Below are 19,120 nucleotides of genomic sequence, written 5' to 3' on the forward strand. Positions count from 1 at the left end.
AATAATGTAATAATTTAGGCAATTCATTTACAATCACTGTTAGCAGTTTAACTGAAGGTAGAAGCAATGAGCTCCTGGAAAAATGAATTACATATTAACAATAATTAGGATATATAGAAATTTGGGAATGTGCTTGCTGATCCAGATGATTGCGTCTTCTGAAGTCCTCGCAGGAGTTGGCGCCGTCTCTTCATAGGTGTTGGTCATCTGAGGTCTTCTTAAGAGGCTGATATATTATATCAGCTAGTAATCAGCTAGTAACATCATTGGTGTAGTTTAGTGTTGTAGCAGCAGAGGGCAGTGTTTACTTTGCTTCTGCACTATGACCAGCTGGGACGGCTGTTTTATGTCAGATAATACTGTATGAGACCTGATCACAGTGTTTTCTGCTATGTAATCCACTGTGCTGTTATTGAATACTCACTCTGATGAAGAGTTAGCGATTGGTTGTGGGGTTTGGGATGTTTAATTGCAGGTCATGGAGCTGCTGGGATTTATATAAGGGGTATTGATTGGAAATGAGATCAGTGTTTGTGTGTGTGTGTGTACTGACATGCTTCATACCTGAATGCCCGAGCGGACGGTGTGTGTTGATCCAGTCCGCAGGAGGCCAAACTAATGAATCGACATGTGGAACAAAGAGACTGTGTTCAGAGTAACATACTAACATACTGCTGTTTCTGGAGTATAGAGGATGATTGCTATGTACAGTACGTACATTTTCTGTATTAATAGAATACTATTAGGGGTTATTATAGTTAACTAAAACTAAAGCCATAAAAAAAAAAAAAAAAACATTTTTGTTATTTGAAATAAAATAAACTACACCTGAAATTCAATAATGTTATTTCTGTTAGTTGACAAGACAACATTTGGTTAAATAACTAAATCTGAAATAAAAAAAAATAAAACTATATAAAAATAAGAAAACCTAATAAAATGACAAAATGCATAACAAAATTACTAAAACTTTAACTAAAATGGAAAATAGAAAAATAAAAATTAATTCATAATATTATAATATCCAGCAAGAAAATCAGCTGTGCAGAATATCATATCGTTCTTGACTCTTTTATTTGTCACACTGACAGTATTGTTCAAAAGTCTGGGGTCAGTAACAGTTTTATTTATTTATTTTTTTAATAAATTAATATTTTTATTCCACAAGGACACATTAAATTGATCAAAAGTGCCAGTAAAGACATTTATAGTATTTTAAAAGATCAAAATGTTAATGATTAATAGTTAAAATGCTGTTCTTTTGAAATTTCTCTTTATCAAAGAATCAAAGAAAAAAATGTATCACAGTTTCCACAAAAAATTTAAGCAGTACAACTGTTGTCAACATTAAAAATAAAAATAAATGTTTCTTGAGCATCAAATCATCATGTTAGAATGATTTCTGATGGATCATGTGACACTGAAGATTGGAGTAATGATGCTGAAAATTCAGCTTTGATCACAGGAATAAATTACATTTGAACATATATTCACATAGAAAACAGTTATTTTAGATTATAATATTATTTCACAATATTTTGTTTTTTACTGTATTTTTGGATCAAATAAATATCAGAGATGTATCTGAGTTCTTCATCTGTCGTTTGTCTCTCATCTGCAGATCGTTTCACTGTCTACAGTCCCAAGAAACTCAGACAAGCCTGGAATAAGTAAGTGACCCCAACTATTTTTATCATGTGTTTTTGTACAGCTTTTTCTTTTGTGTGAATGGTAAAGTGTGTTTTAGATGCTGTAATGTAACTGTTTCTCACCATATGCGATCACAAATCAACTGAGTTCTTCTTAATATCTCAGTTATATCTCCTAGATGGCAGTGACCTTAAATGGAGACTTTTGATTAAATCACCTACTTCTCATATGTTTCTCCTGAAAAGTGATCTCACCTCTTGTGTTTCAGCAAAGATCTTGACAATGCTTCAAACTGCTCAGTCAAATCAAAATCAATTCAGTTGAGAGTCAGAAATCTCAAACATTCCTCATCAAATTCATTTCTCATCACATTATTTTAATAGTTTTTATACTCACATTTTTAGGAGAAACATCTGAGACGAGGTTGATCCTTAATTGAAGCATCAGTGAGAGCTATGAAACTCACTTAAATAGTCCTCCTGTGTGACAAATTTGTAAAAACTACAAATATTTGATAACACTTTACAATAAAGTTTCATTTGTTAACATTACTAAACTACAAAATGAACTAACAATGATACTAAAGCATTTATTAATTTTCATTGATGTTAATTTCAACATTTACTAATACGTTATTTATAGTAAAATGTCTTTTAATATTATTTAATGGCCCTGAGCTGACATGAACTAACAATGAACAACTGTATTTTAATAACTAAAGTTAAGAAAGATTAAGAAATACTGTAACAAATGGATTGCTTATTGTTAGTTAAAGGTGCCATAGAATGGAAAATTGAATTTACCTCGGCATAGTTGAATAACAAGAGTTCAGTACATGGAAATGACATACATTGAGTCTCAAACACCATTGTTTCCTCCTTCTTATATAAATCTCATTTGTTTAAAAGACCTCTGAAGAACAGGCGAATCTCAACATAACACAGACTGTTACGTAACAGTCGGGATCATTAATATGTACGCCCCCAAATTTTGCATATGCCAGCCCATGTTCAAGGCATTAGAAAAGGGCAGAACGTCTGGATCAGTGCACAGCTGAATCATCAGACTAGGTAAGCAAGCAAGAACAATAGCGAAAAATGGCAGATGAAGCGATAATAACTGACATGATCCATGATATCATGATATTTTTAGTGATATTTGTAAATTGTCTTTCTAAATGTTTCGTTAGCATGTTGCTAATGTACTGTTAAATGTGGTTAAAGTTACCATCGTTTCTTAATGTATTCACAGAGACAAGAGAGCCGTCGCTATTTTCATTTTTGAGGGTTATATTAGCTGTGTGAACTTTGTTTATTCTGTTTAAGGCAGTCACGAACTCGGGGGCGGGGAGTGCGACGATTTAAAGGGGCAGCAGCCAGAATCGGCGCATATTTAATGATGCCCCAAAAGTTAAAAAAATTAATTAAAAAAAATCTATGGGGTATTTTGAGCTGAAACTTCACAGACACATTCAGGGGACACCTTAGACTTATATTACATCTTGTGAAAACGCGTTCTACGGCACCTTTAATGTTTGTTAAAGAATTAACTGATGTTAACTAATGGGACCTTATTGTAAAGTGTTACCATTTCTTCTCAAAAAAAAAAAGAAAGAAAAAGAAAATAAGCAAACTGACCCAAAACTTTTGAATTGCATCAGGTCCTGAACAAGGAAACAGTCAAAACCATTAAAACAAGTTGCATCTCAGCTGAAGCTTAATCATGAAAAAATGAAGATGAAGTTTTGTGAAGTTTCTGATCTCATTCGATTAACCCACATCTGAACCAGCAGAAGAAGCACCAGCAGCTGCGAGAGCGAGAACACGAGTGGGAACTTCAGATGCAAACAGAACCCTATAGATTTTTCCGTCTAATCACACAGATACTCGTACACAAGCTCGTTTCACACACGCTCTTATTTTAAAGTGCTGAAAGCGCTGCTGGTGGACAGAAACTCTAAGAAACCTTCATGTTTCTTTAATGTGTTAATGCTGCAGAGGCCTAATTATCTGCATACATTTGTAATTTTTTACATTTGGTTTCTCATTGGTTGTAGTGTGTGATAGTTCAGGAGTTCAGTCATCACACACACACACACACACATTCAGCCTTAGGCCCAAAAACACACTTCACAACATGCAAATGCAAAACGAACAATCACTTCTGTAACTTTACTTTAATGTGACAGAATCAAACCTCAGTAGAGTGATAGAATATCCTTCAAATGAGTGAGTCATCAGAGCAGATGTGTTACTGATAAGATGTCTAGATTCTAGATGTCATGTTAACTAACTTGCACTTCCAAAACAGTCATTGAGCTAAAAAGTGAATCTTTTAGGGTTTTATTTGATGCACGTCTAGATATCCATGATTGGAACTGTACAGTATATTCCACATAGTTTTTTTTCTGTTTTGTCTGTGAAATAATACAGATTTATGCACAGAAATTCTGAATTTATGACGCTGTTGAAAAGTGTCTGTAAGATTTTTTTAGTGTTAAAAAAGGCTGCATTTATTTTATCAAAAATATACAGTAAAATTTCTTTATTATTATGAATGTTGAAAACAGTTGTTCTGCTTAATATTTTAGTGGAAACTGTGATACATTTTTTTCCAGTATTTTTTGATTAAAAAAAAAAAACAGCATTTATTTGAAATTGATTTTTTTTTTTAATTTTATAAATGTCTTTACTGTCACTTTTGATCAATTTAATGAATAAAAATAATAATTTCTTTCAAATAAATAAATAAATATAATATATAAAATTGTATATATATATATATATATATATATATATATATATATATATATATATATATATATATATATATATATATATACACTACCGTTTGTAGTTTGGGGTCAGTAAGATTTTTTAATGTTTTAAAAGAAGTATCTTCTGCTCACCAAGCCTGCATTTATTTGATTAAAAATACAAACAAAAACAGTAATATTGTGAAATATTATTCGAATTTAAAACAGCTGTTTTCTATGTCAATCTATAGTAAAGTGTAATTTATTCATGTGATCAAAGCTGCATTTTCAGCATCATTACTCCAGTCTTCAGTGTCACATGATCCTTCAGAAATCATTCTAATATGATGATTTGATGCTCAAGAAACATTCATTATTATTATCAATGTTGAAAACAGTTGTGTACAATTTTTTTTTCAAAATTCTTTGATGAATAGAAAGTTCAAAAGAACAGCATTTATTTAAAATAGAATATTTTCTAACATTATAATTGTCTTTACTATAACTTTTGATCAGTTTAACTCATCCTTGATGAATAAAAGTATTGATTAATTTTATTTCTATCCCCCAAAAATAAAATTAAAGTTCTTACTGACCCCAAACTTTTGTACGGTAGTGTTTCATGTTACAAAAGATTTAGATTTCAGACAAATGCTGTTCTTTTGAACTTTCTATTCATCATAGTGTCATGAAATAAAAATGTAAATAACTGTTTTCAACATTGATAATAATAATGAATGTTTCTTGAGCATCAAATCATCATATTAGAATGATTTCTGAAGGATCATGTGACACTGAAGACTGGAGTAATGATGCTGAAAATTCAGCTTTGCATCACAGGAATAAATTATACTTTACTATATATTGACATAGAAAACAGCTGTTTTAAATTGGAATAATATTTCACAATATTACTGTTTTTGTTTGTATTTTTAATCAAATAAATGCAGGCTTGGTGAGCAGAAGATACTTCTTTTAAAACATTAAAAAATCTTACTGACCCCAAACTTTTGAACGGTAGTGTATATTTATTGTACATGTGTATATATATATAAAAAGTATGTGAATCTCTTATTTTGTTAAAGTTATTCACATTCACATACACAGATTCTGCAAGTGGTTCCCATACTTTTACATGCAACGGTATGTCAATCAGACAGAATAAACTGCAGTGAAAACCAGACTATTGATCTAGTCATTGCTCATGTCAGATAATCAAGGCCGTGAATGACAAACCATCTTTGTTATATTGTGACGTAGTCATTCATGTAAGTTTTGCAATCCTAAAATCATTCCCAGTAACTTGGTTTCATTTACTGACCACAGCACATGTGTACTCTCACTGAGAGCTCAGCTTCTGAAGATCTGCTGTGTGTTTGTGTGTTTATCTGTACTGCAGTGCAGGATCTGCGGGTGTGTTTGTGTTGGTCTTTGTCTTTGCAGTTTAGAGGACGTTTGTGGGTGAAAACTCGCTTTGCATTTTCCACTCCAAAAAAGTCAACAAACATTTTTCCAGCCGCACGTCAGCGGGAGTGAAGCTGACAGAGAGACTGAGCTGGAGATGCGAGCAGTGAGCGCGCGCGCGTGTGTGTGTGTGTGGTGATCTTGGCACTGTAGTCATCTGTGTGTTTATATCTGTGTGTGTTGGCAGGCTGGGTTATGTAGATCATGCTGAAGAGCTGGCTTCCAGATTTCTCCAGTGCTTCCCAAAGAACCGGCTCTCCGCCCAGGCGGCCCTCCACCACGAATACTTCAGCCATCTGCCCCCGAGACTCTGGGAGCTGCCTGACAGTCAGTCAACTCACATCACATCACATCACTGCCTCACTGAGCTCACAATCACACACTACTATAGTTCTCGTACTAATTTAGCAGTGTGCATGAATGGAACACTCAAAATGTGCAGTACATAATCAGAGCAAACTGCACACAATATTGTATGCTGTTTTTCATATAAATATCTTTTTTTTTTTATTTGTTTCGATCCACTTTTTAATATCGAACATACATTCATTCATTCATTCATTCATTCATTCATTCATTCTTTTGCCTTTTCATTATTATGCTTATATCAAGTATTAAATAACCTATTTCATATTTGTATCAATCCATTTTAAAATCAAACTTTGTTTAATAATTCATTTATTTAATACTTTATTAATTTTGTTATTTAATTATTTTAATGTTAAAGGGGTAGTTAACCCAAAAATAAAAATTATCCCATGATTTACTCACCCTCAAGCCATCCTATGTGTATATGACTTTCTTCTTTCAGATGAACGCAATCGGAGTTAAATAAATATCCTGGCTCTTTCCAGCTTTATAATGGTAGTGAATGGTGCTTGAGATTTTGAAGCCCATAAAGCGCATCCATCCATCATAAAAGTAATCCATGCAGCTCCGGTGGGTTAATAAAGGCCTTCTGAAGCGAAGCGATTGGTTTTTGTAAGAAAAAAATATCCATATTTAAAACTAAAATAAATTATAATAGTTGGCTTTCAGCAACGGCATTATGCAAGTCTAGTTCCGGCGGAAGAGTGACCTCTAACCTGATGCATTATTATTTTAAATATAGATATTTTTCTTACAAAAACCCATCGCTTCGCTTCAGAAGGCATTTATTAACTCCATGGAGCCGTATGGATTACTTTTATGATGGATGGATGTGCTTTTTGAAACTTCAAAATCTCGCCCCCCATTCACTCTCATTATAAAGCTGGGAAGAGCCAGGACATTTTTAAATATAACTCAAAATGTGTTCATCTGAAAGAAGATTGTCATGTACACTTAGGATGGCTTGAGGATGAGTAAATCATGGGATAATTTTCATTTTTGGGTGAACTTTCCCTTTAAGATTGTTGTCTTTATTTTTCCTATTCATTATTATGCCTGTTTAAAGGCCGTGACACACCAAGCCGACGTCAAAGAACTAGCGGCGACGAAAGCTGACTGTCGCCGCCTCACGTCGGCCGTGTCTGGGCTAAAAAGCTGCACTCGAACACAACAAAAGGACTACAGGCGACTGTCAACTAACGTGTGTTCTGCACATGAAAATAACTGTCTATATCAGCGGGTATCAATAGTCTATATTCGTCATTCAAAAAGGAAAACCAAAATTAGGATTGCTGATATACAAACTGTAAACAAAGCAGCACCATTTTAAATATCTATAATGCTGATCACTTCCAAACGGCTCATGTTGTTATGAAAATATTCGTGCAGTGGAATGCTCGGGTAAGATGAAATTCAGTGCCGTCTTGACTTCTTTGCTTGCTTTCATCACTTTCGTCTTTATTCTTGTGCACTGAATAGTTTGTGACAGCCGATCAGAGTTCTCAACATCGGCGGACGCCGATTCAACATGCTCAATCGGCTAAAATACCCCTGATGATGTCCAACTAGTGCCAACGGTGCAGAACACACCACAAAAACTGGGCCGGCTCACTCACGCTGGTCGAAGTCCAACTGTCGGCTTGGTGTGTCAGGGCCTTAAAGCATTAAAGGTGCTACAGAGGATGTTTTGTTTTATACATTTTTGCAATATTACTTGAAACTGTCTTTACTAACTGATAAAAGACTATTTATTAGGTGCACTGAAAGGAATAATATTAATATACATCATCTGTGCACGAGGTAGGGCCTTAAAAACATCAGCCAATCGTTTAGGCGATCATTGCGTAAACGATTGGCCCTCTGGCTTGTCAATCACTGCCGTGACGTTCCTTGTGAGAGACGAGCGCGGCTGCGCGCTCCAGTAACTTTCCACACTCCAAAGGCGCCGCATGCAATGTTTTTGTCAGGAGACAGGAGTAACAACTGCAGATTATATATCCTCTGTAGCACCTTTAAATAACCAATTTCATTTTTGTTTTAATCCATATTTTAAATCAAACTTTATTTAAGTCTTTATTTCTCCTTTTCGTTATTTATGACTGTGTGCATACTGCTCACTTTCACATGTTATATATATTACATGTATTTTATATTTTTAAAATAGCATCCAGTGTCCGGTGCATACTGTGCAGTATGCAGTTGTAGTTTTCATTATTTTGCCTGTTTAAAGCACAGATGTCAGTGTATACTGCGCAGTAGGCAGTTTCAATTCCATCCTGAACACAGTTTTCCTCTAGTGTTTCATCTACTGCCTTCCTTCATCAGTATTTTATGCTCTCTGTCTCTTCCCGCTATCTGTTACTGTTAAACATGCTGTCTTATCGATGCGTGTCTGGAACTGAATACCAAACGGCGTTCAATTTGAGCTCATTGTGGTGATGGCGATCTCTCTGATGGTAATACACAAAGATTGAACAGTCATCCCATGTTTCTGCTGTGTCACGTTCTAGGTTTCTCCGTGCTTCACTTTACCCTGGAGACCAAGAGACACTTTTTTTTTTTTTTTTTTTTTTTTGATTTGCAAAACGCAAATACATGGGAATTGGTTATTGTCAGCAGTGTTGAATTCTTGATTCTGATTGGTTAATGCATGTTTTTCAAATTGTCCTACAGAAACAAATGAGCCTGAAACAAAGAAACTGCTCAAGCAAATCTGATAAAAATGAGCGAAAAACAAAGGCATGCTTTTTAACTAGTAGCGGTGGTTTGTGATGTTACTAAACATTAGGGTAACGTTAGTTGTGCCCGCTAACTTTGCTTAACGCAGCAAATCGGAAATCAATTCTTCTCAGAATGCAAACACAGGAAGTTGTGCAGTGTTACCATAAGCAACCACTGTTTAGAGCAGCGAAGAAGTGAAAAACAGGGTTATTTATTAGAAATAAAATTAAATAAGATGCTAAACGAATTAATTTAAAGTGAATCTGAAGCATACCTTTCTCATTCGGCACTGTTTCCATTTTCGAGACGAACGCTAAACTATTAGGCTATTTATTATGTAAGCTTTGTACTTCACTCGCATTATCGACATCATTCTTCACGTAACAGCACAGTCAGGCGGTGGTCACAGGACGGCAGATTGTATTACAGAATTGAATTGAGCAATGTAAAGTTTTATATGTTTGGTTGATTGTATTTTATTTTAACATTTAACAGCTGCGATATCAAGTAAGCAATGCAAGAATTTGTGTGCACGCGCATGAGGCGCCGTCGCGACCACTGGAACGTTTTTTCCTAAACTGTAACTTACTTTGTAATTTATGGTTTATGGTCGTAATTTAAAAGCCAGACATAATCCATACATTTACAAAAGACATTTAAATAACGAAAACAAGCAGAATGTCTGTTTCCTTTCCTAGATCGCCGGAGTGCGCCACAATGAACCACTTTCGTTTTGTTAATATGTAGACCTAATTATATGGTGAAATATTTCGCATAGCCTAGTATAGGCCTAAATATTCCCTTTTGTAGTATATGTTTTATGTTAGCCTATAGTTTTATTCTGAACCGCTGCATGTGCGTGATGTGGCGTTGTGTGAACTCATGTTCTACATATCCTGTAATTTTCGCTGGTTTCAAAACGCACAACAAGCTGCATATTAGCCTACTTGACATTCATTTTCACTTAAATGTAGGCCTAATGGTGACATATATCATCGGAAAAACTAATGCCAGGGCATTGCCATTGTAAGGTGTAGTCCTAAAAAAATAAGTGGTGTACTATTACCCCCCCCCCCCCCCCAAAAAAAAACAAAAAAACAAAACAAAAAAAAAAACAATGTAAACATGACAGTGAGTGTGTTTTATGTTGTTGTTCACTAGTAACTTGTTTCATTAAAAACAAATAAATACAGTGCATTCAAAATTGGTTGACATTTTTAATGCTTTACAGTTTGACTATTATTTAAACATGCTGCTTTGGAATTATATTCACTGAATGAAAATTTAAACCACTCTCTGTCAGTAGGTGGCGCTTATGGAGCAGCAGAAATAGAGCTGTTTCCCCGGTAACCTCTGTAAACTCAGTTTTTTATTATTTAGGATTATGTAAGCTTATCAGTTTGACAGAATCTTCTACTTCATTGTGTTATAAGAAGTCAAACTATATCATTTTCCATTATCAAAGCATTTGTTATGAAAAATAGCAACCTACACATAGCCTATAGGAACAACAGAAGCTGTCACAGGTGTAATATAAATCTAGTGAATTCCCTTAATAGGTTATAAATTCTACAAGTTAGCCAAATTTACCATAATTACTACAATAAAACTATATAAATTCTAGTAAGGGTGGGTCATGAATAGTTTAAAAAGCTCCCTAATAATTGTTGGCGCAAGATGATGTCTGTCCTCTTTTCAGACTTTTGTTCATTTTGTCCATCAGTCTAGATCACGTTTGACATTCTATATAGCGTTTCAATGTGTTTAACTCTCAGTAGAATTCAAATGGATCGCACATTTTATCATCAGCGTCGGGATGGCTCGTGGAAATCTTATAAAACTTTTGGAGCTTAATACGATTCAGAGTAGCAGCCTAGTATGTTTCGCTTTTGATTCGCGCACTAATGCATTATATAAACAAGGCTTCATTTGCGCTGATGGTCTTTTCTGTTTGCACGGGAACTCAGCGCTTATAAACGCTCTAAACGCATGATGTAGGCTAGACCGCTGCAGTGAGAGAAATGCGCTCAATGCGCCGCTCAAAACACCGAGCGGCTTTGATCGGAGTCTCTCACTGCAGCGCGAACACGCACTGTGAAGCCTGGTTTTTAGCCGATGATGAGCGGGGAAAAGGTAGAATGGCAGAAGTGCTCATGCACCAATTACAACAAAGAATCGTGATTGGTTGCGACTTTACACGTTATTAACCCTCTGGACAGCATTGGAGAAGTTTTGACATGCCCTGATTTGTGCTGTTTCAGTTGTTCATAAACATATTAATGACACAAGTGTCATTACACTGTATTCAGCACAAACTAGGCTACCATAATATGTGAGGAACATGTATGTACACGTTTATGCGTGGTTTGAAAAAACAAAAAATAAGTCACTGATATAAGGCCAATAAAAGTATATTAAATCTGTGTTCACAAGACTTTTGGGTATTGAAGGTTGTAGACTAGAGTTTTTGCTTCAAATTATGTAAAAATTATGCTGACTACTCTTTCATTTATAACAATATACTGATTTAGTTTTTGTAAGACACGCATGCGAATATCTCCATGAATAATGGCTCATTCTCACCTGTGAAGACAAAAGAATTGAATAGTAAGACCTGAAAAGACTTGCATATTAATGAGGCATTTAGTCAGGTAGGCTGTGAAAAAAAACTTCTGTGATGTCTCAAGCCCATCATGGTATATGAAACATACAGAAAAATGTTATTACAATATAAAATAATGGTTTTATATTATACTTTAAAATATAATGTATTTCTGTGATGCAAAAGCTGAATATACTTTTAGTTTAAAAGCATGCACATTTGGAGAAATATAGGATTCTCATATGTTTGTCAATTTTCTATACAGAGGAGTTATTTATTTATTTAATATTCATTGTTATCTCTATGAGCGCTGGTGTTTGCAATTCATACTGCAGCCGGAGGGCGCTCTGTGCATTTTAGTCCACAAATTCACCTAAGAAGAAGACGATATTCCATGAATGGTGTTTACCAATTCATACTACGTATGCCGGAGGGCGCTATCGCCCCGACTACACCACTGACTTGTAACTTACCTAGAAGAAAACTAGCAGGAATTTACTGGCTGAGCGCTAACCGCTTTTTCATCAGATAAACAATTTTCAAGGCAATAAATACACGATTGAGATGATGAATGCATGGTTATCTCATTTCTGAATAGCGCTGGCTCCGTGGGCGTGGCCGCATTAGTGGGTAATGAGCTGAATCACGACTTTGACATGGCTCTCTTTTCATACAGATTACATAAACACAGAATGTGTTTTTCGATTTTACTTGCGATTTAAAATCATTTCACGTTTTTTGCATAAGTATGAATTTTTTGCTGTAGTATTCCTAAGTTACTATTTGAATTCGTGATTGGTTGACTGCCAAAGCAAAATATTAAATAGAACGAAAAAATAACGTTATTAACTGGTTAATGGCCATTTCAAATGAGCGTTTCTGTTCAAAACGATTAAATCTGATTCAGTTTCCGTTTCTGGTTACGTTCCGGTCAAAATTTTGTTCGTTTCCGGTTTTCGTTCCTTGGGCCGGTTCAGAGCCCTGCACCCTGGTATCGGATCAGTACTCGGTATCGGCCGATACCCTGAGCTCAGGTATCAGAATTGGTATCGGGAATGGAAAAGGGGTATCGGAACATCTCTACTAAACATGAGGATAGACAGTGCTGGGTAGTAACTGATTATATGTAATCTGGGTAAAACTTTAGTTTAGGGTCCAGTTCTCACTATTAGCTAGTTGCTTATTAGCATGCATATTACTAGGATATTGGCTGTTATATTTGCACACTTAATTATTTTTTAAATTCATGTACCCTCATAATCTTAAATCAAAATAACTTCCCCTCCCTCCTACAGTGGCAACTCTGACGACGTGATTGCTGGCATGAGGGCGGGGCAACCTGTCACTCAAATGAGATCTACCAGTAGCAAACCACAACCATCAAATCAATTCCCCATGAACACAATTAAGCCCCGCCCTATATTTTTTCTTGTTCGAGAAGCTGTTTCACTGAGATATACGTCACAATAGGCAAGAAAAGATTGCAACTTTCATTTCATGCCAACTTTAATGAAGCATTTGTGTTCAACACACAAGAAACATTGAGCTGCCGCTGATGATTCGGGTCATTCAGGCTGGTTTTGGTTTTTAGAAGAGCTCAAGGCCTTTTGTCATATCTAATGTGACACGTAGCTATAATCCACACACGAGACCCTCCACAGCCGCTGATCTTCTTTTAGGCCTCTGTTAGTAGACGGACAAAACTGTAGCACAGGCACATTTAGTCCTACACATGTTATGTGCGCAACAGAAAACAGGCGTTTGCGGAAGACAAGCGTCGGTCGAGTCATTTGAATACGAGAATGAGGTTTTTAATTTCACAGATTAGGAGTCGGAGCTGAATTAATCCTGTTATCAGCTCACAGCAGGTTGTTTGCTGGCGGCCGTGCGGGAGGAAGGCGGGACTCTGCCGTGGAGGCGGATCTTTGACGCACAGAGCGCAGCGCCGCTTTTGAAGCAGAAGAATGAAGGGAAAATTAATTCTGTTGTTTCATATACGCTTGCGGTTCAATCACAAAAGAGAACGGTTGCTGTTGGGGGAGGCTGGACGAGTAATTAACATTTCAGCTCGGGCTTTGATTGATAGGGAAAATGCAGCAGGATTTATGACGTTTATTAAATGAAATGGCAAGCGCTGATGTGTTTATTTCTATTTTTTATCTTGATTAGTGCTGTCTGTTATAGCAAGTATCATTTTTACTTTTGCGCATAGTTCTTGTGCTAGTAAGAAACAACATAGCAAGCATAATGAAAAGCCCCTTTCTTTCTGTGTATGTGTATACATATATATATATATGAAGAATTTATATATATATTTATATATATATTCAGTCAAACCAAAAATTATTCTGACATTTTTTATATTTTTAATATATTTTTACTAGTGGGTGCAGGACACTAAAGTTCATTTATGTAAGTGAGGATAGCAAAATAAAGTAAACTAACATATTATACCCAAAAATTCTTCATACAGTGGACTACCAGTAAAATTGATAAAAAATAGAATATATATATACATATACATATATATATTAGTATGTTATATACATATATACACACACATGGATGCAATTAGCAAGGTCACATGACATCTGTCACAAACAACTGTTCAGATGTTGATTGCACACTAGTTTTAATCGATAGTATACACTACATATTGTGCAATATGCAGTAAACGGCATGCATGCATACATATATGGCATTTCCTTTGATGCATTCTGCATCTCTTAGTCTTTCTGAAGTGACATACACATCTGTGATGTTTTGAGTTCATCACTATGAAACAATCACAGTGGGAGCATGACAGATAACACTCAAGTTTTGGTGTAAGATCTTCAATAATGGTTGTTTTTATCGGGGTTTAAAGCAGCCTTACAGGGTCACTGGCTTCTTGAATGCAGTAAATAGGGTTTGATTCTGGTGTGTGTGATTCTGAGATAGTGACATTTTGTTCCTCAGGAATATAATCAGTGGAAACAGCTTTAATGAATTAATGATGAAATGCTATACTATATATTATATATTCTTGTTTATCTGAGAATAGCTATTGGTCGGTGCCTCATGCGGTTTGTTTCTGGTTTTTTATTCTCAGCACAACTGTCATAAAATTCCCCATATGTCATTCACAATACCTCATGAGACATAATCATAATCTTCTTCATATATATATATATATATATATATATATATATATATATATATATATATATATATATATATATACAGTATATATAATATAATATAATGTTTTTATCTCAATGCTGCTTGGATTGGTTAATGAATTAACTCTTTTTGAAGAATTATTTGAAATCCCCATAGAAAAAAGGAATCAGGGACCTATTTTAATGATCTAAGCGCATGGTCTGAAGCTCATGGATCAGGTGCACTTAGGGAGGGTCCGAATCCTCTTTTGCTAGTTTAACGACGGAAAAAATGGTCGGCGTGCCAAGTGCATGGTCCAAAAGGGTTGTACGTAGTCTCTTAATGAGTCATGGGTGTGCTTTGGGTGTAAAGTGCAATAAACCAATCAGAGTGTCATCTCCCATTCCCTTTAAAAGCCAATTGTGCTTGCACCATGGTGGATTTGCTTTTTACATGGTGGAATTTGCAAGTGGAAATGCTGAACGCTTCTCCAGAGAGGAATCCTTTTATTTTTAATATTTGGCGTGTTTGTGTGCTGCTGCGCGTCTGTGTTTGTAACAAGCGTAGTGTGCGTGCATTGTGCGCCTGCCTATAGGCGCATTTTACTAACACAATCTTTAAATAACAAAAAAATACTGTGCCATTTTGACTTTAGACCAGGTTTTAGTTGGTCAGTGGCGCCGTTGTTTTTAGTTGCCTCAAAATAGCAACACGCCAACAATGCGCCTGAACACCCTTCGTTTTCAGACCAGCACGGCCATGGGTGAATAGATGTGTGCTGGAAGTGAAAATGAAAACTGCGTCAGGCCAAAACTAGCAAAAAACACTTGCTTCGCTCCTGGAGTTGCATTGCACCGGGTGTATGATAGGGCCCTCAGTTTGGTTTAGAGTTTGGTTTTATAAATATTATAATTTCTTTCTAGATCTATTTTGAATTTGTTAGTTAATGATTTCTTAATTTTCAACAATATTTTTCTTGTCATTATCATCATCACAATATCAGTGTTTTCTCCTCCCTTTCTATGATCTTATATTTTGCATTTTGCATTATTCTTTTCCAAAAGAAAATTTCATACATGCTAAATAAAGACTCATAAACTGAATCTGTCATTGTTTTTCAGTGTCTTATATCTTCACCGTGCCGACCGTTAAGTTACAACCTGAATCTGGCGACAGCATCCAGGTGTGCAGTAAGGCCAACAGTCACGGGAAAGGGACGTCAAACAGCAAACACTGACCTGGACGAGCCGCCCGCCTGGAGCGAAACAGGTACGACGCGTGACGCTCCAGACACTCTTATAGTCTGACGGTCTCTGGTTGTGTTTGGAATGGCACTAGCATGTTGTTTACAGCAGATTGCACTGTATTTAGTGCATGCAGTTATTAAAAACAATATGCAATCACAATGTTTACAGCATAGTTGTTATGTGGCCTTGCAGATTGCATGTTTTATTCTTTATTTAGCTTTTTTCAGTTCCAAAATTGTATCAAATTTTATTATTGTTTGTGCACATTGTTCAATCAAATTATGATTCAGGAATCGTTTCATTGTCAAAAGCAGATATTTTATAGATTTTTTTTCAAATTTCAAATTTGAAGCAAAAAAATTGAATGAAAAACATGTTTATTAGGAGTAAAATTATAGATATAGTGTGAAAAATGAATATGAAAAGTACTGTGTGATGTTTTGAGAAAGAGAAACTTGTGTTTTCAAGTATTTTATTGAATTTTGAGAATATGTATGTGTGAAAAGTGTTGAATTTCAGTGTATATTTGTGAATCTCCATTGCTACGATTAGCCCATGTCGGCCACTGCACTCTTTAGGTATCAGTATTGGTCATTGATAAACCAATGCACTAGTCTGTCGTTCCAAGCATACATCAGCGTCTGATCCACTCCTGCTGTGCAGCGAAGGTCGTTTTCATTACGTCCAGAAAGAGGCTGTATTTGCATTTAATTTGCGGTGTGGACGAGAGCATCTCATCCGGCTGGGTAAAGCTCATAATGGCTGTAATGCAGCGATGGAGGGAAAGAGGCCTCGCTCGCAGGGATTAGCGGCCAAATTACAGGCAGGTGCTCTGGGAGATTTGCGTCGGAGCCCCAGGGAGTCGCAGACCTCTGCAACCCATCTGCATCAGAGCCAGAAACACAGAATAATGACAGGGCAGGAGACAACGAGGCTCATCCGAGTCATTTCAGGGGCTCCACGGGCGGCAGCTGGATGAAATGTCTGCAGAGAGGCCTGCGGTTTACATCGGATTGGTTGCATGTTGATGGTGAAAGCTAGAGCTGCGTGATATTGAAAAAAACTTAAATTGTGATATTTTTATTCTTCGATGTGTATTGCAATATGAAAAAATACAGGAAGTTGCACCAGATGACTTGAATTGCGCTATTTGGAAAGATTTGAGCCCAATTTATACGTCTGCATCGAGTGCAAGCGGTGTACACTTGACACAGTGTACACATGACGCAGAAGTATAAATTGGCCTTTAGGATGCATCAGAAATCGCATACTGTCTTGAGGAGGTACTTATTTTGAATAAGTACTTATTTTGCGAGCTCTAAAAAAGCATGTTCTATATCTTTTTTTTCAATATATTGTTCAGCCCTAGTGAAAATAGAAGTTTTTTCCACTGGGTACATACTGAATATTCACAATTTATTTGCAATGGCTGTAACACTGTTTATTTACTCATTAATGGTCCTAAAGCATGTGCCGTTAGGCTAATTTCACGATACTTCCTAGCTACAAAATTTGTAATTTTCCGGAAATGAACACGTCATAATATCACTCATTTAAATAATTCCCACCCAAGGCATATGCAAAATAAAGGCACAGGGCCTGGTTAAGTTGAGTTAGTAATGTGCCACGGGACATTTCCCAAACAAACTCGAAGCGCTTGACCAATCACAACACACTGGTCCAGCCGACCAATCAGAGCACATTGTGCTTTTCAGAAGGAGGGGCTTCATAGAGACAGGAACTAAACAGAGCGTTACTGACAGACTGGGAAGAGAGGAGCTGCAACAATGGAGAATATGTGAAAAATAAGTTGTTTTTTGAACCTGTAGACCCCAAAAACAAAATCAAGACTTTGAAAAGGGCATAATAACATGTCATCTCTGCAGTGATCCTCTCTTTGACACGTGCATGAAGTGCAGAAATGAAAGTAAAGTGTTTTGCTTGTCAGCATGCAGATGTTGTGGTGTGTTTTCAGCGGGTGTGTGTTTGTGATGTGTCTGATAGTCGCTGGAGAACGCAGTGGCACCGTGCTGCTCAGAAGGGAAGTCACCCCACTGTGAGAGCCGTGTCCTTCCCTCCACCGCACCATTCATATTGAAATCACACGCTTTGTGCTCGGCCTTCTTAACCTGACAGGCTCTGTGGAGCTCAGAGACGCTCCTCTAATCCACACACATCTGATTTTGAAGCGTTCACACTCCGTGAGACGTGCCATGATGCGCACAGACATCACATGCAAAGATTTCCTGCATGTTTAGGGAGATTTCAAAGACTGAATGTTTTCATACTCATCTCTCACATTAAAGGCCCTAAAAGTATTTTGACACTAAAGTTAATATAATTTAAAATGAAGACAAATAATATTTTAGGGACCATCTAAAATTTTAATTCTTAATTTTCTTTATGCAAAATTAAATTTCTTTGATTTTTGGGGGGGGGGGAGTCTTTTTAACCTCTTTTTCTTTTCTTTAAAAATTCAATTTTCAAGAAAAAAAAATGAATGAAAAGATCTCTGAATGTCATAATATTACATAAAATATCAAAGCAAGTGAGTTTTTTTTTTTTTTTTTTTTTTTTTTTTTTTTTTTTTTTCAAATGTCAATTTTGAAATTTCAAGCAAAAAATGGATGAAAAAGATGTTTGTTATGAGTGAAAACATAGATAAAATATTTTGAGCCTATTTTTATGACCATTTATCATTTTTATGCTTCATTCTCTTTATGAAAAATATCATTCTTTGATTTTGGGGAGAAACTTACTCTTAAAGATGAAGATGAAAGATGAGATAAAGATGAAACTCATTATAGTACATACAAAATATCAAAGCAAGTGCATTTTATAGATTTTTTTTATTTTAAGCTAAACATTTAATTAAAAGATGTTTGTTAGGAGTAAAGTGATATACTTTAAAATGAAGACTTTGAAGACTGAATTTTTGATGACCATCTAAGGCTTCATTTTTTTATGCAAAATATAATTTCTTTGATTTTTGGGATGATATATGTTTTTTTTAATGAAGGCAAACAATATTTAGAACCTAGTTTTAGGACCATTGGTGACCCTGGACCACAAAAAAGTAATAAGTAAGCTTTTCATTGATGTATGGTTTGTTTGGACAGGACAATATGTGGCTGAGATACAACTATTTGAAAATCTGGAATCTGAGGGTGC

The 19,120-nt window shown here is 35.8% G+C and overlaps 1 protein-coding gene across 4 annotated transcripts in view; it reads left to right on the forward strand.

The window, feature by feature from the left end:
• The window catches only part of cdk14 (cyclin-dependent kinase 14), a 197,208-nt gene that overhangs the window by 142,603 nt on the left and 35,485 nt on the right, over positions 1 to 19,120 (forward strand). For all 4 annotated transcript variants that reach the window (XR_007179207.1, XM_048153943.1, XM_048153945.1 and 1 more), the window contains 3 exons: positions 1,622 to 1,670; positions 6,057 to 6,196; positions 15,824 to 15,971. Coding sequence is in view for 3 of the 4 variants with exons in the window: in XM_048153943.1 (XP_048009900.1) it covers positions 1,622 to 1,670; positions 6,057 to 6,196; positions 15,824 to 15,939 (305 nt within the window). In the remaining variant the exon portion in view is untranslated. The remainder of the gene's footprint in view (positions 1 to 1,621; positions 1,671 to 6,056; positions 6,197 to 15,823; positions 15,972 to 19,120) is intronic.

This window comes from Megalobrama amblycephala, linkage group LG13 (assembly GCF_018812025.1).
Source record: "Megalobrama amblycephala isolate DHTTF-2021 linkage group LG13, ASM1881202v1, whole genome shotgun sequence".
Taxonomy (NCBI): domain Eukaryota; kingdom Metazoa; phylum Chordata; class Actinopteri; order Cypriniformes; family Xenocyprididae; genus Megalobrama; species Megalobrama amblycephala.